This window comes from Falco rusticolus, chromosome W, assembly GCF_015220075.1.
Source record: "Falco rusticolus isolate bFalRus1 chromosome W, bFalRus1.pri, whole genome shotgun sequence".
Taxonomy (NCBI): domain Eukaryota; kingdom Metazoa; phylum Chordata; class Aves; order Falconiformes; family Falconidae; genus Falco; species Falco rusticolus.
In genome coordinates, this window is record NC_051209.1 from 19,860,864 (window position 1) to 19,887,980 (window position 27,117).

The window sequence follows — 27,117 nt, forward strand, 5'->3', positions numbered from 1 at the left end:
AGCTTTCAAAAGAAAAAAATTGTTTTCATTCTACACACATTTTCATTGTGTATTCCTCCTGGAATGTATAGTATCATCTTTAATATAGAATTTCTCTAAAGTAAAATCCTTTCTAAAAATTATCTTATAAGCAGAAAGAAGCTGAAAATGCTAATGCTGCTTCCTATCACTGGGAATGAACAAAAGCCCAACTAGATGTGATTTCAATAGTGAGTTCCCAGGTTATAATTACTACACAGCACTACAATTTATTGCTAATTGTTGTATGATATGACTCAGCAAAACAGAGAACCCAGCAATCTATGATATGCACAAAAATAAAGAACTTTTATCTGTACAGTAAGGATCACTAATATGTGATCTTCTACTACTATGATCTACTAATATGTAATTCTTCAATTTCTATGTAAAATTTCTTAAGACATGGGCTTCAAAAATTTCATGTGGCTTTATACCACATTTTTATTTTGACATTCATCTTCCTACCAACACCTCAGAACTACTTTTTAATAGCCTCCAAACCACTAATATCCAGATATGCAACTTGCACAGAATCAAATCCCACTTCTGAATCCCAACTCATGCCTCATGACAACTTGCTGTCATTTAATGTAATTTCACTTTGTCCACCTTCAGTGCAGGTAGAAGGTAACATTCCCCCCAAACGTACCACATTTCTAAGTCATATTTTATGAAAGATAACCTCCAATGCTAAAACAGAAATTGAACTGCTACCAGACTTGTATATTGAGTGCCCTTTTACATAGGTTGTGCAAAATAGATTCAGTCAACCAATTTTTGAGATTATGCATTCCTTTCAAATAAATAAAGGAAAAAATATGGGGAATAAAAAAAAGCAGTATGTAGTGTGTTCACCTTGGCTGAACACTAGGTGCCCACCAAACCACTCTATCACTCCCCTCCTCAGCAGAACATAAGATGGAAAAGAACTCATGGGTCAAGATAAAGGCAGTTAAATAAAGGAAAAGCAAAGGCTGCACAAAGAAGCAAAGGAAAACAAAAGATGTTATTCTCTACTTCCCATCAGCAGGCAATGTCTGGACATTTCCTGGGAAGCAGGGCTTCAGTAGGCATAGCAGTTGCTCCAGAAGACAAACATCATAAATAACGAATGCCCCACCTCCTTCCTCCTCCTTTCTCTTAATTTTATTGCTGAACAGACATCATATGGTATGGAATATCCCTTTGGTTAGTTTGGTCAGCTGTCCTGGCTATGTCCCTTCCCAGGATCTTGCCACCCCCAGCCTAGTGGCGAGGGGGGAATGTTGGAGAGACAGCCTTGATGCTGTGTGAGCACTGCTCAGCAGTAGCCAAAACACTGGTGTGGTATCAGCACCTTTCTAGCTACCAATACAAAGCACAGCACTATGAGGGCTGCTATGGGGAAAATTAGCTCCATCCCAGCCAGACTCAATACACAGTAAAAGTAAAAATAAAGAAAAAGAAAAAGGTAGAGGAAGCACCAACAGAGAGGAGAAAAAAAATAACACAAAAGTAAACTAACTATATACGGATATCAACATATGTTTTCCCTTTCCTATATAATTCTCCCATTTTCTTCTGGATATGCTCTGGATAATCCTCAATGTGTAGTTCTCACATTACAAAAATAATAAATGCATCCCATGTTGTTTCAGAGTCAGAGTGATGTTCTTCGAGTCCTTTAGCTAAACAAAATATGACAACAAGAGAAGGAAAGAAACATCTTTCAAAATGAAAGTCAGCTTGCTTTAGTGCTAGATTCAGACAGGCTGCAATCCAGAAGCATTTGTGATTCTTAATTTCCCGCTGGAAGTAAAGAAATTCATAGATTGGGATTTAACTGGAGTTGAACATCTAAACTTCTCCAGTCTGATCAGCAGGCAGTAAGAAAAAAAGTTGTAATAGTAATCATACATAAAAAGAAGTCCCTAGGGAGTGGTTCCAGCACCTAAAATTATTAGTGCCATTTCATATGCCTGTATCCTGCCCAGCCCTGAGCAGAAACTCCAGGAGATACAAGTCCCCAGTTTGTCTGTAACCCACTAGCCCTGCAAGGATCTCTTAGACACCGTTGGGCACCTTACATGTCAGAAAATACCACCATTCAGGCACCTGAATTGTTCCCTTGATGTCTGATTTGAGACCACTTGAAAGTATAAATATACATATATTAAAAAAAAAACCATAAAGTTTTCATTGGGCAGCTCACTGATCAGGAGATCACTTCAAGAATAGTTTAAAAGAATGGTGATCTTATGTCCTGGTTTCAGCTGGGATAGTGTTAATTTTCTTCCTAGTAGCTGGCAGAGTGCTGTGATTTTGAATTTAGTATGAGAATAATGTTGATAACACACTGATGGTTTTAGTTGTTGCTAAGAAGTGCTTACCCTAAGACAAGGACTTTTCAAGTTTCCCATGCTCTGCCAGTGAGCAGGTGCACAAGAAGCTGGGAGGGAGCAGAGCCAGGACAGCTGACCTGAACTAGCCAAAGGGATATTCCATACCGTAGGACATCATGCTCAGTATATAAAATGGGGGGAGTTGGCTGGGGGCCGCTGTTCACTGCTCGGGGACTGGCTGGGCATCAGTCAACGAGTGGTGAGCAACTGTATTGTGCATCTTGTTTGGGGTTTTTGAGGGTTTTTATTCCTCTGGGTTTAATTCCTCTCTTTTTCTTTACAATTGTTGCTGCTATAATTAAAATAATACTTACTTTATTTCAATTATTAAATTTTCCTTATCTGAACCCACAAGTTTTACCATTTTCCAATCCCCATCCTCATCCCACCGGAGGGCAGGGGGGAACGAGAGTGGCTGTGTGGTACTTAGTTGCCAGTTGGGGTTAAACCACGACATCCTAACACAATGTAAGAATACTGAAGAAATTACAATAGAATTAATTCCCAGATGAACTAAATACATCCTAGATGACCTTGGGAAAACATTACAGTCTCTCTGTGCCTCAGCTCCCAGTACATAAAATGGTGACAGTTAAACAACTTTTCTCCCCATCTTTATCCGGATTATGACAAGTTATGAATTTTCTGGGTCCCTCACACATATTGTCTAGCATAACAATTTCACTTTTGATCAGTATTTCTAGATCTCTTTAATACAAATAACATTACTATCAGAAGAAGCTTTTCAGCCAAAAAAAATTGGCAAAATCTTAAATGGCCATACCTTTTTTATTGAGTGGACGTTTTCGTACACAAACACATATCCTGTGCTCATCAATCTATAAAGAAAACAATATAAAGTAAAATATACCCCAATTCCTGTTATATGATATGTTACTTCTATTCTTGAATTAATTAACCAATTGCTTAAACAAAGAGAAATTTCCAAGACAGCGAGTCATACGAACGTGTAAAAGCCCCTTGTGTCTGAACAATAACCAAGAACCCAAAAGGGAGAACCATACATCAATAAACCCCCCTGCAGACAGTGATCTGATCATGCAGATGAAGATTCCACATCTTGGAACACTGCAAGCAAATCTAGCTGTATCAGGGTAGATATGTTATTGTCAGAAATTGTCACAATCTCTTTGATCATGCACTGGTAGAATTCTCAATCTTCAGAGGTACAGGACAGGTAAAAAGTAGAGTCAAGATCCTAAACCTCATGTTACAGATCTGCTAATAAATTAGAATTAATTGACTTTATTTGATTTTAAAAAAATCATTTGGAATAAGAAATATATTTTAATGAAACTTGTAGTTGCACAGCAAAAGCTGCTAGAAAATCCTTTGTACAGCCCTGTAGCAAGGCCAGAAGAATGGGCTAGAATCATTGTTTAAAACTTAGGTAAAAAATTTGGGATTTTACAGATTTCGTTGTATTTGACTAGACTTCTGTATGTAGAAAGTGTATTGAAATGTCAGAATATAGAATTAATGGGAACTGGGGAGAGTAGACTGGAACAACTTGTAGTTACCTGCCAAGAAACCGTGAACTTTAGTAAAAGGTAATTCCGGCAGGGGGAGATCGCGACCACCGACTCATATACCACCTACCCAAATCGTACCCCAGACCCATTTCTGGACCTTTCTAAGCTCTACTGTGCAGAATCGGATATAGGAGGAGAATATGTTAATGATTTACGGGAAATATTATGATTATGCATGAATACTTAATGAATATGCATGAATAAGTTTATATATGGTGTCTGATTTTGAAACTTGGTGTGTGTTGATCGTGAGAAGACTCACTCACGCACCTGGCCATCAATAAAGAAGTGTCTGCTTATCTACATCACATTGGTGTTGATAAGTTCTTCATTCCGAGATCTTGGTAACACTCAGAACAGTAAACTTTTGGCTGTACTGGTGCATGGAATCCCTTGGGAAACTGCCCTCAAAGGTAAAGGAGTAAATGAGAGCTAGAAAATATTTTCTTAGGGCGCAGGAGTTCTCAATCCCAATGTGCAAAAAGATAGGCAGGAGGCCAGCTTGGCTAAGTCAAGATCTCTTAGCCAAACTAAAACAAAATAACAAAATCCATCGGCAATGGAGGCAGGGATACAAATCCTGGGGACATTATAGGGATATGGCCCAGGAGTCCACAGAGGGGATCAGGAAAGCCAAAGCACAGCTGGAGCTGAGCTAGGGATGTGAAAAATAGCAAAAAGGGTTTCTTCAGGCACATTGGACAACAAAGGAAGATGAAAGAACTTGTACCCTCCAATGAACAACAGGAGACATGGCTAAAACCAACATGGAGAAGGCTGAGTTACTCAATGACTTTTTTTGCCTTGGTCTTCACTGGCAAGTACTATAGCCACGCTGCCCAACTCACACAATCCAAAGGCAGGGACTGGGAGAATGAAGTACTGCCCACTGTAGGAGAAGACCAGGTTTGAAACCATCTAAGGAACCTGAAGGTGCACAGGTCCATGGGACCTGATGAGGTATGTTCGCGGGTCCCGAGGGAACTGGTGGATGAAGTGGCTGAGCCACTATCCATCATATTTGAGCAGTCGTGGCAGTCCAGTGAAGCTCCCACTGACTGGAAAAGGGGAAACATAACCCCCATTTGTAAAAAGGGAAAAAAGGAAGACCCGGGGAACTATAGGCCGGTCAGTCTCACCTCTGTGCCTGGCAGCATCATGGAGAAGATCCTCCTGGAAACTATGCTAAGGCACATGGAAAATAAGGAGGTGATTGGTGACAGCCAACATGGCTTCACGAAGGGGAAATCATGCCTGACAAATTTGGTGGCCTTCTACAAAACACTGGAGGAAAGGAATGCCACCCAGAGGGACCTTGACAGGCTTGAGAGGTGGGCCCATGCAAACCTCATGAAGTTCAACAAGGCCAAGTGCAATTGTGGTCCTGCACGTGGATCAGAGCAATCCCAAGCACAAATACAGGCTGGGCGGAGAATGGATTGAGAGCAGCCCTGGGGAGAAGGACTTGGGAGTGTTGGTAGAGAAGCTCAAAATGGCCCGGCAATGCGCACTTGCAGCCCAGAAAGCCAATTGCATCCTGGGCTGCATCAAAAGATGTGTAGCCAGCAGGTCAAGGGAGGTGATTCTGCCCCTCTACTTGGCTCTCGTGAGAGCCCACCTGCAGTACTGCGTTCAGCTCTGGGGTCCCCAACATAAGAAGGACATGGACCTGCTCAAGCAAGTCCAGAGGAGGGCCACAAAGACGATCACAGAGCTGGAGCACCTCTCCTATGAAGACAGGCTGAGAGAGTTTTTCAGCCTGGAGAAGAGAAGGCTCCAGGGTATGTGGTGATAGGATGAGAGGGATGGCTTTAAGCTGAAAGACGGTAGATTTAGATTAGGTATTAGGAAGAACTTTACTGTGAGGGTGGTGAGACACTGGAACAGGTTTCCTGGAGAAGTGTTCAAGGTCAGGTTGGATGGAGCTTTAAGCAACCTGTTCTAATGGAAGGTGTCCCTGCCCATAGCAGGGGGTTTGGAACTAGATGATATTTAAGGTCCCTTCCAACCCAAACCATTCTATGATTTCCACAGAGATCTGATAATCTTCATAATTTAAGGATTCTGCTCCTCTGACTTCTCTGCAAATCAAAGGCCCTCATCACCTTCAAAGATCAAATATTAATTTTTATACTCAACAGGGATTTTCAGAATAGCTTAATGGTTTTGTGTGCACATCCCTTAGCACCCCAGGAAAATCTACAATATGGAGGCTAATTAGTACATGTTGGTATTATTGTCAAAATATATTTAAGTGACATAAAAAATGATTGAACCCCCCGTTATAAAGAATACTAATAAATTTAAAGTTATTCATTTTTTATGTTTACAGGCAGAAGGATATTCATAGATTGAAAAAATTGGAAACACAGTAAAACTCAGAATGATAAAAAATTTCCACATCACTGGGGTACTTACAGGATCTGTAGTTGTCAGTGGTCTATAATCCAAACTTCCCCTGAAATCTCTTATCATACACATAATTTCATAATTTGGGTTTGTAGCATCAACCTCCTAGGGAAGTAAGCAACAGAATTTCTAATATACTTTTTTTTCCTGAAATGAACTAATTTCAATATCTTCTAAATTTACTTGTTAAAAAACCAACACTAACTGAAATGTTAATTTTTCTACAAAACACCATAAATATTTCAACTGCAAGTTTTTTTTCCATTCTGGTGTAGCTAACTTACTGATCATAAAACAAAACAATTACATGCTTTCTATTACATATTTTTGGTTGGTATAATAGAAGTATATAGTAAAAAGTATTTTCTATTTTATATATATTTCTAAGTGATGACTCATTAAAAATCTACTCAAGAAAGTAATGAATCCTGCCTTTTGCCAGAATTTTCACATTAAAGAAACACAGCAGAACAATTGCACAACACATGGCACATATAGTCAACACTTCTTAATCTGAAATAAGGCAGTCCAACAGACAAATGGATACACTCTATTATACAGGTACAAAACACACTGCAGAGGACAGTGCAGGTGCCCCAGCTGCTCTAAACACAACTGTGCTGGATCAGAGTTGGTTAAAGGAGACTGATCCTACTTGCTGGTTCTGAGTTAACTTCTACAGTTACTTGGATGCATTGGAAACTCTTCTAACAATCCTAGACCACCCCATCTCACCCCCAAAAAAGCAGAAGCAATCCCAATGATACACAATAGGCTACATCTAGGCTCACAAGACCTCCTGTCCCTAAACCTGGAACCATCAGTATCAGAGCAAACAGACATGTAAGAGACCATGCATGGAGACCCTCTAACCTCACAAAGCCTGAGCTACTGAGCCTACTGTCAGCTGAGCTGGTTCTCTGCAGAATTGCTCAAATGTCCTTCTTGTCACTTCTCCCTGTGACTGTCAGTTTTTACCCCATTTCAGGACATGCTGCTGATGCCATGCATAGCCAGCTCTGGTACTCAGACCTTATTAAGCTTTGCATGGCTTCCCACAAATGAGCTAAAACTCCTGGATCATATCTAGCTGTGGAAATAGCATAGGCACTTTCAGAAAGCACTGCATTGGGGTTAAGCTGAAATGGAGCCAGCTCGTGTCTCTACACCCATGACACAGCTGATCCACACCTCAGACAAAACTGTGCCACGGCAATCAGAAGTTGACCGTACCTTTAAGTTTTTCACCCTAACTACAGTGAACTAAAATCTACTTACAGTAAGTCCATACAAAGTGTATTCCTGCTAAAACATTTTCTTCTAACATTCTGAAAGGGGTATTGCTTATTATGGAAGAGGTATTTGCCTATACAGAGTTTGTAGAATATTAAAGGTCTTGCCCACCAGAAGCCAGTGTTTGGCTAATTATTGCTGCGTTTTACAGCAACAGAATACACAAAGAAACATGAAGCATAGATACATACAAGTCACCAAGAAAAACAGAGCTTTCTCATACAGAAGTTTGACTCAGATGCAAAGGGAGTCATCACAGAAGTGATAAAAAGAAAATTTTAGGTATAGTACCACATCAAAGAATTTTAATATATAAATATATATATATAAAATATATATATAAATATAAATATATAAAACAAAATATATTTGCTCCTCACACAAAGCCACAGTAGTATTTTGCATTTGTTTAAGTGTATGGAAATTAGAGAACATGAATTCAATATAAGTGATTTTAGGTCAACTTAGAAGCATCATTAAACCATTAAGTAAATTGTCTGCATTATTTATTTGGTGGTGGTACTTCTCATGTCAACAGCAAATTGGTAGTATCTCTTTCGATAGACTAACACATACACATAGGCCTGCCAACAAGATTACGTTACTAGTAGTGTAAAAGCTTTTACACTACTGTGACAGAAAGTCATTTAATATTAAAAGATTTTCTCAAATGATTAACTTCATTTCTTTCACACAAGCATCTAACAACTTGCTGCCAAGCTGTTTGCATGATGCAAAACTAAATTAGAAATGCATAGATAGGTGTAAAGGGAGAAAAAAGTATCACTGTTCAAACATGGGCCTCAGAAAGATCTCCTATGAAACATCAAAGATAATAAAGAACAATTTATCATAATGTTGCAATACTTCCTGCAGAATAACAGCCCTATCTTAAAGCCAAAGATTTGATTATTTTCATCAATATATTTTCCTTAAGAAATAGCCATCGTCAGTACTTGATTTTTAAATAACATACAGAAAGATAAGCAATTATTTCTGTAGGAAGAAAAAGGGGAAAAACTGTCTAAAGAAATTGTTATCAGAGCAATGCAACCACGCGCCAAAATATTTATCAAAATTATATACAGGATGAAAACATTTAATTTCAAGATTAAAGTTCATTAAAAATATGGGAGACTTAAAAAAAGCACAATAATTTTGCAAACATCTTATCTTCCTGACATGTTTTCCATCCGAGCTAAAAATACTAACCTGAGCTCTTTTTTCTCTAAGTTCCTGCTGCTGTAACCTTCTCTTTTCACGTTTCTCTTGCAATTTTTCAACCTCTTTTACACAGTTAGATTTTCTACGTGCTTAAAGAAAACGATGTAATTTAAAAATATTGTTGCATGAATTTAGTATTTACACTATAACATTTCTACTAATTTATGAATAATTAGAATGCATTTATTTATATCAACTGTCTTTTAAAGCAAATCAGTATTAGTACAGAATAATTACAGTAATTTAAAAAAATTATAGAATAAATAAATTAGAAAAAATCATGGAAATGGGACAATAATTGCACAACTGAAAATATAAGGACAATGACCCCCAAAATATATTTGGACATGTGATGATATTTGGATACATGTGATCTCTTGGTCTGAATTAAAAGAAAGCCCAGTCAAATTAAAAAAAAAAAACAAAAACATAAAACACACACACCACCATGGTTAAAAAAAAGTTAGAGGAAAACCAAATTCCAAATATTAGAATAACTATGATAAAAGTGAACATCTGTTTAGCCACAGCACTCTGAAAAAGTTCATGAGGAAGCCTACAGGCAACTGCATATATAGACCATTTCTCATTTATGGACAACAATATAATCCAAAAGAATGTACATGTAATGCCCAGAATGAATGAATCCTTGATACACAGTTTACATACAAGGAGGTCCAAATTCCTTTTTTGCAGCTTGAACCGGAGATATATCTGAAACACTACCATTCTGTTGTGAGGAGGAAGACTGTTCAGGAAGCTGAGTAAGACGCATGCGTGCAGAACCAACCACTGCAAAAAAAAAAAAAAAAAAAAAAAAAATCAAAGTTCATCTAGATATAGAAGAGTAACAATTCCGATTCTGAAATACTTTATTATGGCAAGATAAAATGAGGCCCCTTTCAAGATACAACAATTTATTGGGGAAAGGGGGAGCCATACATATAGAAAGTCTATTAATGAAGACATTAGGTATGCAGCTTTTTTATCCTAGTGTTATACAACAACAAAACATAATTATTAAGTACCAATGCTGCACATGCATATTTTTAAATACTCTACTACAGAATTAGTAGAATTGATGTGCATAGAATGAAGTATGTACTTGGAGATATGCAGTTTTGAAGTTTAAAGTGTTGAAATTTTATTTATATTGTAATTATACCCAAAAACCCAGTAAGAAAAAAATGGACCCATTGTTTCATATTCTCTAGATGTAGATTCAATGGGGTGGGACCATTCTGTAACAACCTGTGGACAAGTAGAGGGATACAAATAAAAGGCAGCAAAGTGCAACTCAACCTATGAGTGGAAGAAACAAACCTTTTTGTCACTATGCTGAAAGGGATACAGATACAATCAGTATGTCTACCTAAACTTATTCATTCGATATGTGATAAGGATGCCAACTTCTCAAGATGCAGATTGATGTCTGTTCCCAGTAAATGCAGTGGGAGTGGCATGCATGCAAGCCTCTTTGGTAGAGCTGAATGTTTTAAGTTGTTTTTTAAAGAGTTGCTTCAAGCAGCTCTGCTTCAGCTGGCCAGTTTCCTATGCATGTTCCTAATAAGGTCTGCCAGAGGAGTATGAAAGTGAAGGTAACAACTTTATTTGGTAGCCTAGAGATGACATTCCAAATGAAAGCCAGCACGCTGTGCAACACGGAGACAACTATGGAAACAGGTATCAAATGGGATAAACAAGACAAATCCCCAGATCATTCCAAATATGATAGGAGATCTAGTTTACAGCATGAATTAACTACACGAAACAAGACAGTGTGCTGAGAAAACTTTAATTACAAGGCCAACAAAGAACAAATACTTAGGCTGACTGTAAAGAGTAAGATGCACAGGACCTATTAAAATACAAGCTACAGGGTTATTTCATACCAAACAGACCATTTACTACAAATGACAACATGTATAGATGTGAGGAGAGCCCATCAATAAGATGTCTCAAATTTAAACCATATTAGTTTGAAAAAAAATTATCCTCTCATGAGATTTCTGATTTAACATCCCCAGAGGCAAATGGCAGAAGAGGAAGTGATCCCAATTGTCCATCAGAAGAATCTAAACATTTGTAAAGATATGCAAACCCACTTGTGTTTCAGGTTTAAACAGACAGAATGGAATCTAGTCTGAATTAATTACAGTAGATTAATGTTTGGAAGAAGAATCATCAACATCATCAGTACAAGTTAACTTTAATGCAGGAGAGAAAATGAAAACAATAAGCAATAACTATTTTTTCTCATGTTATTAGATGTATTACATCTGTATTCATCCAATACACACTTTTCACTTGTCCTCCTGTGATACTTCAGCATTTTTGTAGATTTTTCACTATTAACCATAGAGCAAGAAATAACCTGTAGGGTTTAAGTACTCTTTGAATTAATGTTTACACACAGACTGTTAGAAAACAAAACTAAAAAATTGAAGGCATAAGAATTTTAAGTGCACTACTTAACATATATTGAAACACTCAAGCTGAAGCAAACTGAGGATGCTTTAACTTGGAAAAGTCCACATATAATGTAGTATAATTAATTAACTTTGAATTTTTGCATCTTCAGTTCTTTCAGCTTAATTTTCCTAATGCTACATTGCTTAAATTTAAATATAAATACTATTCATACAGTATGCATTCCTAAATATACATAGGAGTAATCCAGGAATGATGTACCATGTCTTTTACATGTCACATGCATACATACCAAATTAGAAATGAAGAACTATTAAGGAATGTTAGATGAGCATGAGATTAAAACGTTCCCATATTTTTTACTTCCTTGAAATGGAAAGAGATAATATTTACCTCTGTTATCTCTGGCAGGAGTGTCATTCTTAATAGGTGCCACAGTTCGTCGACTCTATAAAGAAAGAAATCTCTATTATTTGATCACCTTATTATTGAAAACAAACTGCAGCCCCACCTGTGCTTCTTTCCAGTGAATAAAAATAACACAACATCAGCAATAGAGAAGTGATTGCTGCCAAATCCTTCCCTGAAGATCCTAGGGTGAAGACTGCTTGAACTATGAGTACTGTTTCAAAACAACCTGCAAAACCTTTTCTATATTTTTTCCTTGAGATATATTTAGTTATATAAATATTAATCCCCAACTCCCTCTCTGCCAAACCTGTTCTCAGAAAATTTTTTAGAAACCCCTATTCACCATAGGAAAAAGAAAGGAACACAGTTATCAAATAGCTACACAGACACAAAAGTTAGATTTAAAAATTCAAACATACAAACATGTATAGGAGTACTATAAGTTTAATTTGAGCATGTTGCATAGGTATTACCAACCTTCACAGTTTTGTTTACTTTGGCTGCTGGAATAGGTAGTGGTGGCATCTCTGGACTAGGTTCAATATCTTCATCAGGTGCAAGATCTGGGTTAAGTGAAAATATGCTCTCCAAGTCAATCTGTGTAAAAGAATATATAACGCATTTATGAGTCTTAGAAAAATATTCACCCTCTCCATTTCTTGTGTTATGTTTTAAACTAAAAAAATATATTTAGTGGCTTTACCCCACAATTTGTTAATTCTATAACCTGAATGATCTTATTTTATGTTCACTAAAAACAGTATAAACTTTGGTCTTTTTATTAGGTGCAAACACACCCTTCAGAAAAGGGATTAATTAAAAATGACCAATAGATATTCATAATTTTTTAAAGTGATTAAATTCATACAGAAGTAGCTAGTATTACTGTGGTAATTTGACAATTACTGCAGAATATAAAAGACATTCTGTAACATAAAAAGAAAGAGATCTCAATTATTTGAAATTTCCCAGACAGTGCAAAAGAAACAGATGAATTACAACCACTCAAAAAATAAAAGTGCAGTTGAAGCCATGTTGAATTTATCCTGCTTCCCCCCCCGTAAGTGTTCCTCATTCAAAATGCTGTAAAATGTAAGGGGGGGGGAGGGGTAGGATCTTAAAAATAGCTGGTTTCAGATCTATTGAAACTTGGTTTCCTAAAAATCTTAAATAGATTTGGTCTCTATAAACTGCCATTTCCTCTGGCTAGGCCTTTCAAAGGCCTCACTACCGTACAGGTTCTGTGTCCAGAGGGATGAGGTCAGCTGATGAGATCACCAGGACATTCTCACAATTTTTTTCCCCCCTGTTATTTGACAAAACTGGTGAAGTGTAATTATTTCTGAGCTGCTTCTCCAAATCTCAGCTGAAACTGGCTAACGTGTTCCAAAATTTACAGGAAGAGGGGATAGCAAAGTATAACTGGGTCACACACACAGACACAATTCCTTAAGGAAAGCAAGGCTGAAAAGTTGCTGCCTAAAATAAACAAACAAACTAGCAGTTCAATCCTTCAATAATACAAACACAAAAAGATTTCTAATCCAGCTACCACTGGTTTCTTGTCTGAACTGCAAGTCATTCTCCCTCTCAAAAACTTGATTTTTCTACTTGTAAAAAGGAGTAACAAGGTCAACCTTTGTAATCTGGTTCAAAATTAAAAGATGAAAAGCACTATTTGAAAGCTATGACACAGAGCTCAGGAAGTCAAATTTAATACAACAGATACCAGCATTTGCCCAGTATCTCCTATTCAAAACAGTCTGTAACCAAAGAATCATCAAGTAAATTAAGATTTATATTTTCTCTTTGTTTCCAGTGCAAAATCCAAATATCCATGTAAACTACATATTTTTTAAAAGAGAAAAGTTCTAAAATAATTATGTTTACCTCTTTGCCTTTAGTATCTCCATTCTCAATCCATTCAACAGTTACACTTTCATTATCTTCATTTAGGGACGTTACCATAGCTTGGTGAATTCGGCCTAAAAAGGAAACACAAAAGATCAATTAACAGATGGGAAAATTTTCCAGAAGTTACGAAGTTATTTTAATGCCTGCACTGAGAAATGCAGATAGAGGCAAGAAGAAGAGGGGTTAAAAAAAATAATAAAAAAAAAATAGAAGATCATTCCTGGCCACATACCATAAACTAGCTCAGATTTGATCCACTAGCAAAGGCTCTAACAGGACAGTCAGTGCATAAGTTAAAAACCTCAATGAACAGAAAACTAAATGGTAAGTAAATAAAATACCATAAAAAAAACTACACCACTTAAGAGAGTCTACCACAGGTGGGAATGTTTCCTGAGGTGCACTCCACAAAGACTTGTCTCCCTTCTAGGCTGATACAACATTAAGTGTCACAACATAGGAGGGAAGCCCCCTAAAATTGTATTCTGATAGCCACTTCTTATGGTCATTCAACCAGTTGGTAATTCAAGTAAAATTAAATTGCCTGCAGTTTAATACAAACCATCATTTTAAAACCAATTGCTAACACAGACTGTTAAGCTGGAGTTGCCCTTGCTCTGACTTCTCTAGTGAAAGATCCAAAGCCAGCAAGCCCCCATAAACTACAATAAAACCAATAACATTTCAGTAGGAATAAGAATTTTCCCTCTCAAATATAGTGTATTTTAAAATGTAATCTATCATACTTTATCATATTTCCTACACATGCAAGAAGCAATCAGAAGAGCAGCCATGCACCGATATAAAAGTGCATGTTCACACTGATTTCACATCTATACTTTGTCCTAAGAGTACCAAGAATTGGGGTTTCTAAAGAACACTAATCCAATGCAACTGCTCCCCAACACCCTCCCTTAATGAGCCATAGCACAAACAAGCAACCCCTTACTCCATTGCATTTGAGAGGAAAACACAAGCAATACGGTAAAAAAGGAAACTTAAATAATAATTTGTTATCTCCCCAAAGGAAAAAAAAATGGAAATAAAAAGCTTTATACACCCAGCAAAAAGTATTTTCATTACAACTGTACTTAATCTTTCCATAAACTCCCTGAACACCACACAATTTTAACTTGTTTGTAGCCTGCAGCCCACACACACCCACAGCAGCTCCTGCAGGTGTCTCTACCAGGCCATCCTCAGTCTCACCAAGCTCACCTGTGCACACACCTGTGCACCAATACAGCTCCCCAGCAGCTCTGTAGAACGAGTACATTCTCACATCCACATACCACAGTACATGCCTCCTCCTGTAGCACCATTAGACAAATCCACTCCTCCAACACCAGCATGTCCCACCTGCTACCTCTGAGTCACCCCCCCAGAGACTGCACTTCAGCACTATCCTGGTTTCAACTGGGATGGAGTTAATTATCTTCTTAGGAGCTAGTATGGTGCTATGTTTTGGTTTTGATGTGATACTTTTCAGTTCCTCAGGCCTTGTTAGCAAGAAGGCTGGAGGGGCACAAGGAATGGGACACAGCCAGGTCAGCTGACCCAAACTAGCCAAAGAGGTATTCCATACCATGGGATGTCATGCCTGGTATATAAACCTGGGTGGTTGGCTGGAGCAGGCAGATCATTTTCTGGGGGACTGTCTGGGCATTGGTTGGGTGGTAGGTGGTGAGCAGTTGTATTGTGTACCAACTGTTCCTTTCTTCCTTTCCTTCGGGATGTTATTCTTTCCCTTTCCATTATAACTGTTGTTGTCATTGTTGTTATTATTGTTCTTTCATTTTTATTCTATTTCAATTATTAAATTGTTCTTATCTGAACCCTTGAGTTTTACATTCCTTTCCAACTCTCCTCCCTATCCCTCTGGGTGAGGAGGGAGCGAGTGAGTGGCTGCATGGTATTTAATTACCAGCCAGGGTTAAACCATGACAAGCACCCTCCCTGAGCCACCCCACAGGAGCCCAAGGGCTATATACAGCTCCAAAAGCACAAGCCAATTGTCCTGGAGTAGTCCATGAATGCACTGCTGCTGCTAGGCACTTGCTTAGGAGTGAAATGCAGCATGGTCCTTATACATCTGCTCTTGTCTGGGTTTCTACCTTTTCCTTTCCTAAATCTCCCAATCTCCCTAATCCACCCCAGTTTTCTCCTCCATCGATTGTTTCAAACTTCGGTTTCAGCCATTTCAGTCACAATTTGACAGTTATCAAAAGTTAATGTTTTTATATAGCCTAAGCCTCTTAGGACCTGCTGAGGGAGAGAAAGGAACTAAAACATTAACTGGTATTCCAAATTCCCTCACCTAACAGTGCAAGCAACAGATGTATATTGTTAATATATCTTTTATTGCAAAGTCTGCCTAAACATTCATATCTAGTTAAAATGAAGCAAAAAGAGAGGCTACAGGGAAGCATCATGGAAGGTAACAGCAAATCTATGTACTCTAATACAACATGCAGAGGAAGAGACTAGTTGAAACTCAGGCAAAGCATAGCACATGGGGGGGACTTGCAGAGCTGTTGGCACTGCTGGGCAGCACTGCTTTTGCATCTGTGGTGCTTTCCTTACCAGCAACAGTACATTACACGCACATTTCTAACCTCTGCACTTCTCCTTGCCTAAAGCATAAGATTCAGTCTACCAGTAAAGAAGATCAAGTTTTACTTTAAAAAAACCAAACAACCAAACTTCCCTCTGCTTCACTTGGTTCCTTTCCTCTAGCATTTACTAGTTTTTATTTCCCTGACCTGTATTTTGTCTGAATAAACCCTTCCATTTGTGCTTCCCAAGTATCACTCTCCCAGGCGCCCCAGCGGTGTGTGCTGCAGGGACAGTGTGGATTCCTCACTGAGGTACAGCCAGGGGGAGATGTGCAGGCAGGAATCACAACTGTGTCCTCCTCTCTGCACACAAGCTTCCTCCATTTCCCCTCATCCAAATGACATTGTGTAGGCACACATCCTTCCCTTGGGACTTGTAGAGGAATGAAGACAGTGGGTTGATTGACATTGATAATATGCAGTTGTGGCCTTGCTTTGACAATGTGCAGCTGTGATCCTACAGCAAAGTGGTTAAATAGCTCTGAGGAGGGTGGGAGAAAAACCTTGATGAAGCAGAGACAAGGAGGAGTGTGGTCTGGTCTCTGGAGGATGTAGAAACAGCATGGACAGTAGAGCTTGACCAATGGTAAAGCTTTTTACTGCTTTCTGATTTATTTGTGTTGTATTATTTCCTGACTGCTGTAGCTCAATTGCAACAATTGGTGCCCAATGTGGGGCAAACTGATTTGGACATTTGAAGTTTATATGAGGCCACAAGTAATGAGCAGTAATGGTGGTGCCCAATGTAGCTGAGATAGATGGGGAGAGCCTGTGATCTGGGTCATGTAACAGACATTGGGAGAGGTGAACCATTGAGGACTAATTGTTGTGGGTTTGCATATGTTCTCAAGCAGCAGCAAAAACTTTTGAAGAACTTTATAGCTTTGTAGATGAAAACATGCAAGTACAAAAGGTCATTGGAGGAAAGCCCATGGGGGTCATAATCTTTTTTTGAGAAAGAGAAGGCCAACGTTTGGGGTGGTTTACAGAACAAAGGTGTGAAAGTACAGTGGGCTGAGAAGTGCTGGAGGGAGTCACATTAGTTGAGCAAATTCTGTCTGGCCTGCATTATAATCATGTGGTAATTAGAAAACCAGGAGCAGAGTCATATTTCAAAGAATGAGAACCCTTTTTTGCTGCCAGTAAAAAATGAGACTTTAAGTATCTAATCAGGCTGGAAGAGCACTCAGAATGGCTGAAAGAACAGCAAGAAAACAGTAATACAGGTGGAGGAAAGATGAAGCAGAGAAGTGTGTGTTTGTATTAAGAAAGACAGTGAAGAAAAGTCTACAACTAGCTGAAACATACAATCATAGCTCCATAGCTCTACCTGCTATAAGTGGAGGGATTTTTAGCTTCCCACAGAACTATGTCCTATAGATCTGAAAAAGGAACCAGACATCCCCCCCCCCGATGACTTGATTGTATTTTGGGGGAGGGTGAAAGGGGGTCTGGCGGATCAGTGGAAAAGCAGTGCAGGAATTGGGGTTCCATCAAACGGGTAGAGAGTCAGTGGATAATGGAAAAACTGTCAACATTGAGATAGAACAAGTGTAAAACTATGACAATGTGCCCAGTGGTGGGATGTCTGGGATGATAGTTTGTCAGTCCTCTGGAAACCTAAGAACTTGATATTCTAGGGACTTTAGGGGTGGAATTCTGCGGGTTTTTTTAATTTCACACATAAAGCAGCTATTCATTGGCACAATGGGGTGGGAGTGAAAAATGTCACACTTGACAATCACTTGTGGAGAAATGAATCAAACTGGTGTGTGTCTGTAGGGCATAATTGTACACAACCTGCCCCAGATGTGGCCCTGCCTAGGCAACTACCAAAAAGTTTATTTCTAATTTGTGGAGATAGGGCTTGGCCAGGGCTACCCAGCAGGAAAGTGGGAGGACCATATACTGCGGTGAATGAAGAGATGGGACGCAGCTTGATGCAAGCAAATGTCAATTTATTGTACAGAAGCACGCGTTTTTATACACTTTCAGAAGCTGCGCGTTTTAAACAGATTGGTTCTTGAAGCTAAGCCTTGCATACTAGGCAATCCCTGATTGGTGGTTAACTACCAGCAATTAACAGCAAGGTGTTGCCTTTCCTTGGCGCCATCAGTCTCCCACTCCCCTGTGCTCTGTAAACATGCCTCATCATGTTAATTGTTGTCTAGACAAGCTCGAGCACATTCCCCTCAGCTGATTGCCACGCATGGTCCTAGTTTCCAGCCTGCTCCTGCATCTCCCCCTTCCTGTTGCACAAAAGAACCCCTGAAACCGAGCAAAAACAAGGCACAAGTAATAGAACAAATAAAAAACCAACTAAGACATATTATCAATGTCAAAATAACCCACTGTCCTTGTTCCGTACAGTTTTACAATTTCCCTTTTTTGTTTTTGAACAGCTAGTACCAGGTTTGCCATGTTCTGCAGGGCCCTTGCAAACATGACAGCAACCAAGGCAATAGCAAACAAACAATACTGCCAATTGAGTGAATGGATGCCAAAAAGGCTGAAATTTTCTCAGATTTTGATAACATGTTGCTGCAATGGGGCGCCTAAAATCCATGCAGCACATACCATCCAAATCCTCACAGCCATGTCCTTGAACCAGCAACAAAAAGCAGTGGCAATTTTGACTCGAATTCTTAACTGCCTAACAAACAAGGTGATTTAACTCTAAAATGCTTTCCCTGCTGTTACTCTGGATAAGAGAAGAACCCCTGCGACACGTTCCCATCATAGCCTCCTACTACATTAGTATCTACAGAAAGACAATTATCGACAAAGTGTGAACAATATCAGCTTCTTTTGGATTAACATTATACATAGATGGAAGGGCACACCAAACAAGAACTGGTTCAGTCAAAAAGTTCCAAACATCGCATGCCTTCTCTGAACATACCTCTGGGGTCATTCCCTTCGTTCCCTCTCTTTTTTATGCAAAGAGAAACACTTTTACCATAACAGAGAAGCCCCTATTTACATCTCTGAGCCCGGACAAACCGCAGCTGTATGCTCCACCAGGCTCGGGGCAGAAATCATTCATGTAGTTACATAGCTATATATCTCTACAAGCATGCAGACACCTATTAAACACTAGATAACCATGTTTATCTTTCCTACTCTCCTTCACAATACCCAGCTGTTCTCTCATCTCTTGTTAGGTCAAATATTCTCCAGTTTCCTCTCCTACATCTCTCTTCAGACATTCTGTAACCTCCTCTTTTTTGCTTGTTAATTGTGACAAGGCAAAGGTTGTGTGTAGCTGGGTGACCATGACCTGATTTATGTTACAATCAACTTAACACTGAATACAGGAAAAAAAGGTATGGGAGACATAAGGCAAACATCAATAAGGTGGTTAAAGATAATTATAATAAAACCTGTAATACTTTTGAGTCATGGCCCAAAGTTTCCCAGCCGTGAGAAGAGACCAAAGGCATCCCACCCCTGGCTCTGTTGCAGATCTTTCTTTTAAGGCTTTTGAGTTTTGTATACTTTTGTGGATTGATTCAGAGTGGTCACTCAGATTCACGTAACACATCCTATCAAAGTCTTCACACTTGTGTCCCTGTGCTAATAATAAAAATCAATAGCAACTCGGTTCTGTAGCAACATGTGATGGACAGAATCAACATCTGTTAATAAGCCGGGAAAAAAAAGAACAGTATTTGTAGTATTACTTTGTTTAGCAAGCTAGCAGCCTAATTTACTAAGCAAGTTAAAAGCGTGTACTATTCTTACAGAAGAGATTAGAGAAGCAAAAATCTGTTATGCTGCATTCCACAACTCAGCCTGAGAATTACAGTCTGCTGTGAGTTCTGCATTACAATCATTTGACACATGTTGGGGTTGCGATTGTGAAAGTTGCCCGTTTACAATTTTCATTGGCATTATCACAGCCAGTTGTTTTAAAAGCAACCCTTGAGCTTCCTGATGTTCGACTTGTTGCAAAATATTCTGAAGCCAATCAATCAAGTTAGTATTAAAGTTAGTGACTCTCTAGGACCCTGCAAGACTGTGGCAAGACTCCCGCATCCTGACTGCCTTAATAGCCATCTCATTCATTTGCAAACAGTTGTCCCTGGCATACCTTGCCTGAGTCACAGAATCGGCACAGTTAGTTGCTCCAGCTAACTGCTCATAGTTAACAGAAATTCCCCGATTAAGGTTTTCAGTCAAGGCCACAACACATAGCTCACAAAAATCAGATAACCACATCATATACTGTATCAGTTAGTACCATACAAAGCAGTAACTTCCAATCATGCAGTGTGAGCTATAAGGCTCTGCCATCACTTCAGGAAGGGACATAGCAAATGTATTATGAATCCTCCCTTCCCGCACTGCTTTGCTTAACCCTTTAACAGCCTCGTATTGCACAGGCTGCCACTCTGCAGGTTGATTTGTCTGACAAAATACTGAACATGCCCTAGCGACTCCCAAAACCCATCACTGAAGTGTTTCCCACTTGCATTCCTGCCACCAATCCCTCAGACTCCCTTTCACCCTCCCCAAAAATACAATCAATGCATCAGGAGAGACGAGGGGGTGGGGAAAAGGTCTAGCTCCTTTTCCAGATCTATAGGACCTGGATCAAAAGGTTTATCAGTGTCAATAAAATCATTGTCCGAGTTGTCCTGTTCCCGTGCTTGGTCCTGTGTTGTGAGGGTCGCTGCAATCAGTGACAGAAGCTTTGGGGGCAGAGGAGGTGTGGATGGAATCGCCATCGCTGACGGTGTCTTGAGAAGAGTCGCGCTGTCGGTGGAATTTACAGCTTCCTCTGGTTTAGCACCGATAGTAGAATTAGTCCACACTTGGCAAAGAGTAGTCAGAATTTGCCACCAAGATGTTAAATGCATTCCCGACACGGAGTTCCCCTCCGCGGCAGCATCATACAATTGGCTGCTGTATGTACACACTTTCATTCTTTCAAAGTCTCTAAGGTTTCTTGGCTGCTCACCTGTCTCGATGCATACAGGTGTTATCCTGGGGGTTTAGGTTGTCCGCCTGGTCCAGACAGCAAGACGATCGTTCAGCCAAGCCGTCTCCTCCGGAACGCAGCCCTCTTCCACGAGCTGTCTTTTTTCCGTCCTTATTCTTCCAAGGCTTCGGAACACCACCATAGGGGTCACCATTTGAGGAGACTGAGGCACGGACTCCCTGATCTGACTAGAAGACCCTTTATGAGTCCATATACGTCTCTTTCTGGGGACGAAGCCTGATTCCCCATTACGGATTTCCCACAGCTCACCTCTCAACTCCGGAGGGATTTCTGGCCGGCTCCTCCTTCCTTTCAGCAGATCATTCAAAGTTCTGTGGGATTCGCTGCATGTCGCTCAGATAGGCGATTCGAGAGCCCTTCACATTAGATCCTTAAACGCATCATGTCGGGGTCACCAATTTGCAGCGAATGAAGAGACGGGACGCAGCGTGATGCAAGCAAATGTCAATTTATTGTACAGAAGCACGCGTTTTTATACACTTTCAGAAGCTGCGCGTTTTAAACAGATTGGTTCTTGAAGCTAAGCATTGCATACTAGGCAATCCCTGATTGGTGGTTAACTACCAGCAATTAACAGCAAGGTGTTGCCTTTCCTTGGCGCCATCCGTCTCCCACTCCCCTGTGCTCTGCAAACATGCCTCATCATGTTAATTGTTGTCTAGACAAGCTCGAGCACATTCCCCTCAGCTAACTGATTGCCACGCATGGTCCTAGTTTCCAGACCGCTCCTGCAATATACCATAGGTAAATTAAGTTTGTTAGCGCCTTCACAGAACATTATATTAAACCATAACCATTTATTGCTAACACATGGTCATGGCTGTCAAGACTTTGATGGTATGTGTTGCATGGATTGAAAAACAAATTCAAAATAGATTCACAAATAGATCAAGGAAATAATGGAAGCAACAAAGAATTTACAGGAGAGTTATGGGTTTCTAGATGATCGGTTAAGTCACTTGGGGTTAGGGTCTTGGTTCATGGGATTGATTGAGATGTGACTCATAGGACTGTTTGTAATCTGTGCCATCTTGCTCATGATACCATATTTGTTTTGTTGTTTGCAAAGGGCCCTGCAACAGATGATAAACATGGCCTTTTTGGTTGAAAAACAAAAAGGGGGAAAAGAGGGATTAGACTGGGTTGCTGGCGGCTCAGGCTTCAACGATGGAATAGAGCTGTGTCTTTAAAGAGAGTGAGCCACAACCTTGACAGAGTAAACTTGGAGAGAAAACAGGATATGAAGCAAGACTAGAGCCAGATATGGGGTGACACGTCAGCTGCTGGCTGAGAACTTGAAACCCACACATCTTAGCCAATCAATAGTTGTTGCTGAGTAGGTTAGGTGTAAGGATAATCAATCAGAGAAGCTGGGGAAAGGGTATATAAACCTGGAGAAACAAATAAAGGCGTGCTTCTTTGCTGCATTTAATTGCCAATGAAGATTGCAAGTGGGCATTGCAGCCCTTCTGCAATTGCAACCCCACCATGTGTCGAATGTTTGTAATGAAGAAGCAACCTTTTGAAAAAACAAAAAGGGGGAATTGTAGGGGAATGAAGACAGTGGGTTGATTGACATTGATAATATGCAGTTGTGACCTTGCTTTGACAATGTGCAGCTGTGATCCTACAGCAAAGTGGTTAAATAGCTCTGAGGCATGTGGGAGAAACCTGGATGAAGCAGAGACAAGGAGTGTGGTTTGGCCTCTGGAGGATGTAGGAATAGTATGGACAGTAGAGTTTGACCAATGGTAAAAGTTTTTTTTTCCTGCTTTCTGGTTTATTTGTGTTGTGTTATTTCCTGATTGCTGTAACACAATCATAACAGGGACTGTGCCCAATTTCTGCTAGTGGCTGGGCTGAAGCAGACTCACTGAGCATGACATTTCCACACCTTATTTCCTTGGACAAGCATTTTTGTCTAAGTTTTCTTAGTTCAAGATTCTCAATAGACCTTTCCATTAATTTTTCTGTATTTAATAACCTCTAGTGACTTAATTTGGTGCAAGAACACTGTTATAGAGCTGTTTCAATTGTCTATTTGGTCTGTTAGCAAAGTAGCAACAGAAGCCACTTTCTTCCTGTAGCAGTGCTGCTTCTGCCATTTCTACAAACAGCATGCTAGGATGCAAGGACACAAACTTTTCAGCACTGTGGGAAATGGAAGACTTTTCAAGCTTATGTTGGTATAATCTTCTGCTACTGTTTTGAGGCTTGGCCCAGCTGTCAATCTGGAATCAAGAGAAAACTGATATATGAAAAATGTAAAAGATCATAGTGTTGTATAACATATGTTTCTCTAGATTTACATGTTAACAGACTTTATAAATTTTGAAGAAAAGCACTAGTCGCAGCCTGTGATGCTGTATTAGTCACAGAGCCATCATATAAGTCCTATTACCTGTTCTTGTGCTCTATTACTTTTGGCAGAAAAAAAAATAATTTATAAAAGGTTTAATCTTTGCCATAACAAGTGAAAGGAGATCAAAGCAGGCTGATGAATGAATAGAAAATACTGAATGCTCTCACAAATATGGTAAGCCAGCATGCCATAACAAAAGAATCACAAAAAATCTTCCATCTGTGCCAGACTTTATCCACTCCCTAGCCAAGAAAGTCAGGACTGAACAATAATAAAAAAAAAGAAAAAACTTATGTCCATCTCCCAAATATTATTAGTTTAAATAGAAAATTTATACCATGTTTAAACTGGCAATATACCTATACAATTTGTTCTTTGTGTTACTAAAAGTTTACATGTTGTTGAACTGCCAGAAAGCACATATTCATCTTTATAATTGCCTCTTGCTCTCCACAAACAGTATTCTGTTATATTTTTCTAGTACACAGATGAATACAGCAGTTGTGAAATTTGGGAATGCCAGCAACCAATTAGGTTGTCTAGCATATAAAACAAGACCAAGCTGCAAATGCTAAAGCATAAGAGCCAAATCAATCTGCAGAGAGTGGTTGAAGGTAATGTCCCTGATTTCAGGTGCATTTCTTGGAGTTGGTATCCAAACCTGAAATGTAACACATGTTCACAGATCTTACTGACAATCCACTAACAAATGGGGGGGGAGGGGGGGGAGGAAAGCCCACGCATGCCACTGAACTGTGTATAATATTTAGCTTCTAAATACAAAGAGCATATTTAATGTCCTTCATACAGCGAATAGGGCACAAGCAACTTTTCAGTCCTCCTTGCATTCAGTACCAAGAACACCCTCCATCCCCCATCCCAAACCACTAAATTATAATTTGATGTGCTTAATCTAGCTGAACTTGTTAGTGTCTGTACTGATGCACCTTCTCTAAAGAATTTACCTAGAGCTGCATCCCAGCACTGCCGTCACAGTTTTTGCTTCTCTAATAATTGTTAAATCTCCAATCTTTTCACATTGCAATTCACTGGGTTTTTTTGCTGACCTTTCATTTTCCAAGCCAATCTCTGAAATTTCCCTTTATATTCAAAACAAGTTTCCTGTGGTTTCCCCAGTTAGAGGAACACTTTGGGTTTTACTTCCCTTCAAAGTAGGTCATTTCTTTTGGGGGCGGGGAGCTAATTCTTTTAAGCACATTTCAGAGTGCATTATTTAACATTAGTGAGTTCCTCCTAAAACAGCTTCCCTTTATTTGTTTTCAGAAGCTTCAATTACCAGTGAAATCAATGGCAGTCAGCCCACTGGCTTCATAAAATGTTAAGAGTATCTCACCGCAGTAGCATTTGGAAGCTACAGCTACATATTGCTTCTGTAGGTGTCAGTGTTAAGAGTGAGAGAGACTTGTTTCTAAAGCAGCTCAGTTCATAAAGAAGTATCACATCACAACAGGCAACAGATGCACTGATATTTAGATATCTATCAGCAAGTTATTTCAGAAGCTCCATGCTATGTGGAGAAGTTCTCCACATGTAACTTGGTCACAAAAAAAAGATATTTAGAAGGAAGCACCTGTCCAATCTTATCTAATACATTCAACCATAAATCACCTATAAGCTGAACACATTTCATCTTTATGTTGGTAAGTGGTCTGCCTCTGCTATTCACCCCAGAAAGTTGCACTAGCACCTCACTGTCAACATATACAAACTTTTTTCCAGATTACGTGTTCACAGCCATTTAGTACTCTGTGCTTTCTTTTATGGCTTGTATAAAGACACCTGTAAAAGAACGGAGAGCCTATCTGTACCTCTTTCAGTCTGAGTATCTCCTTTTTCAACACTGGCAACCAGGACAAGGTGCAATATCCCACATGGGCTCCAGACTGCTTTCCACAGGAAAGCTCACTACCAAATTACAGTAATTCTAAAATTGTACTCACTTTTCCCCTTGTCACTTCACCCTGGTAGTCCACACTTATCTGTCATTTACAGTTTATGATCTCCCAATTTATAGCAAAAGCACATTTACTTTGTGCAGTGTTTTACCCCAGTTGTTTCATTCCATATTCCTAATCTTCCCGAATGATATAAATCTCCACAGAGATGATACTTCCACTCTAGCACAGTAATGAAGCTTCCTGAGAACAATGTTACTTTCTGTGTTATAACCAGGAATTAATAACTATAATGTCAGTCCCAAGTGATCCCAGAAGGCACGCTATTAGGTAGAAATTATTAGGTACACTGTCATCACCTGTCTTAAATAACATTACCATTCCTGTATTAAACTTCATCTGAAAAAATTTTAATGCTCTACAAAATATTTTACTGAAATTATGAGAAACTTATGACTGACCTTCATAATGGGTTGATACCAGTAATGCTGTGCAAAGCCTCTCCCACACTAACGCGTACTGGCGGGGCCAAGCTCAGGTCATGTACTCAGCTCCAGAATTCAGCACTGCATTTACCCCCTCTGCCACTAGGATACTAGTTTGGGACACAGAGACTAGAAGCGCTTCAGCATCTGTCCTCCACTGTTTGCTACAGCTTTTAGTTAGAGGCACTCAAGTTCCTAGAGTGCTTCAATTAGATTTGTAATTCCCCCTATCCCCTCTGTACTACTGTAAATTCAAGTAGGATGAGCTAAAAACAGTTCCAAAACTGATTTTAATGTAATGGCTGATTGCTCCATAACCTACAATTCTTTTATTAAGTTATGCTGTTTTTGTCATTGGGATACCGCATGAGTTGTCTTTATTGATGGGAAGGGGAGGCAACTCATATGAGGATCTATCATTTGCACGTTACTGAGGGTGCACTCAATCCCACTGTCCATATCAATGACAAAGATGTTAAACAGTGCCGGTCCCAATATTGACCCCTGAGGAACACCACTCGTCACTGGTCTCCACTTGGACATTGAGCCATTGACTGCAAGTCTTTGAGTGCGACCATTCAGCCAATTCCTTATCCACTGGGTGGTGCATCTGTCAAATCCATGCCTCTCCAGTTTAGAGACACGGATGTCATGTTGGACAGAGTCAAATGATTTGCACAAGTCCAGGTAGATGACAGCAGTTGCTCTTCCCTTATCCACCAATGCTGTAACCCTGTCGTAGAAGGCCACCAAATTTGTCAGGCATGATTTCCCCTTCGTGAAGCCATGTTGGCTGTCACCAATCACCTCCTTATTTTCCATGTGCCTTAGCATAGTTTCCAGGAGGATCTTCTCCATGATGCTGCCAGGCACAGAGGTGAGACTGACCGGCCTATAGTTCCCCGGGTCTTCCTTTTTTCCCTTTTTACAAATGGGGGTTATGTTTCCCCTTTTCCAGTCAGTGGGAGCTTCACTGGACTGCCACGACTGCTCAAATATGATGGATAGTGGCTCAGCCACTTCATCCACCAGTTCCCTCGGGACCCGCGAACATACCTCATCAGATCCCATGGACCTGTGCACCTTCAGGTTCCTTAG

General features: G+C 39.6%; 1 protein-coding gene across 3 annotated transcripts in view; it reads right to left on the reverse strand.

Moving 5' to 3' along the window:
• Nucleotides 1–27,117, reverse strand: part of LOC119140652 (kinesin-like protein KIF2A) — a 93,135-nt gene that overhangs the window by 44,738 nt on the left and 21,280 nt on the right. For all 3 annotated transcript variants that reach the window (XM_037372147.1, XM_037372148.1, XM_037372150.1), the window contains 7 exons: nt 13,613–13,707; nt 12,200–12,319; nt 11,705–11,759; nt 9,551–9,673; nt 8,870–8,970; nt 6,374–6,469; nt 3,187–3,241 (listed from right to left, as the gene is read on the reverse strand). In XM_037372147.1, coding sequence (XP_037228044.1) covers nt 3,187–3,241; nt 6,374–6,469; nt 8,870–8,970; nt 9,551–9,673; nt 11,705–11,759; nt 12,200–12,319; nt 13,613–13,707 — 645 coding nt within the window. The remainder of the gene's footprint in view (nt 1–3,186; nt 3,242–6,373; nt 6,470–8,869; nt 8,971–9,550; nt 9,674–11,704; nt 11,760–12,199; nt 12,320–13,612; nt 13,708–27,117) is intronic.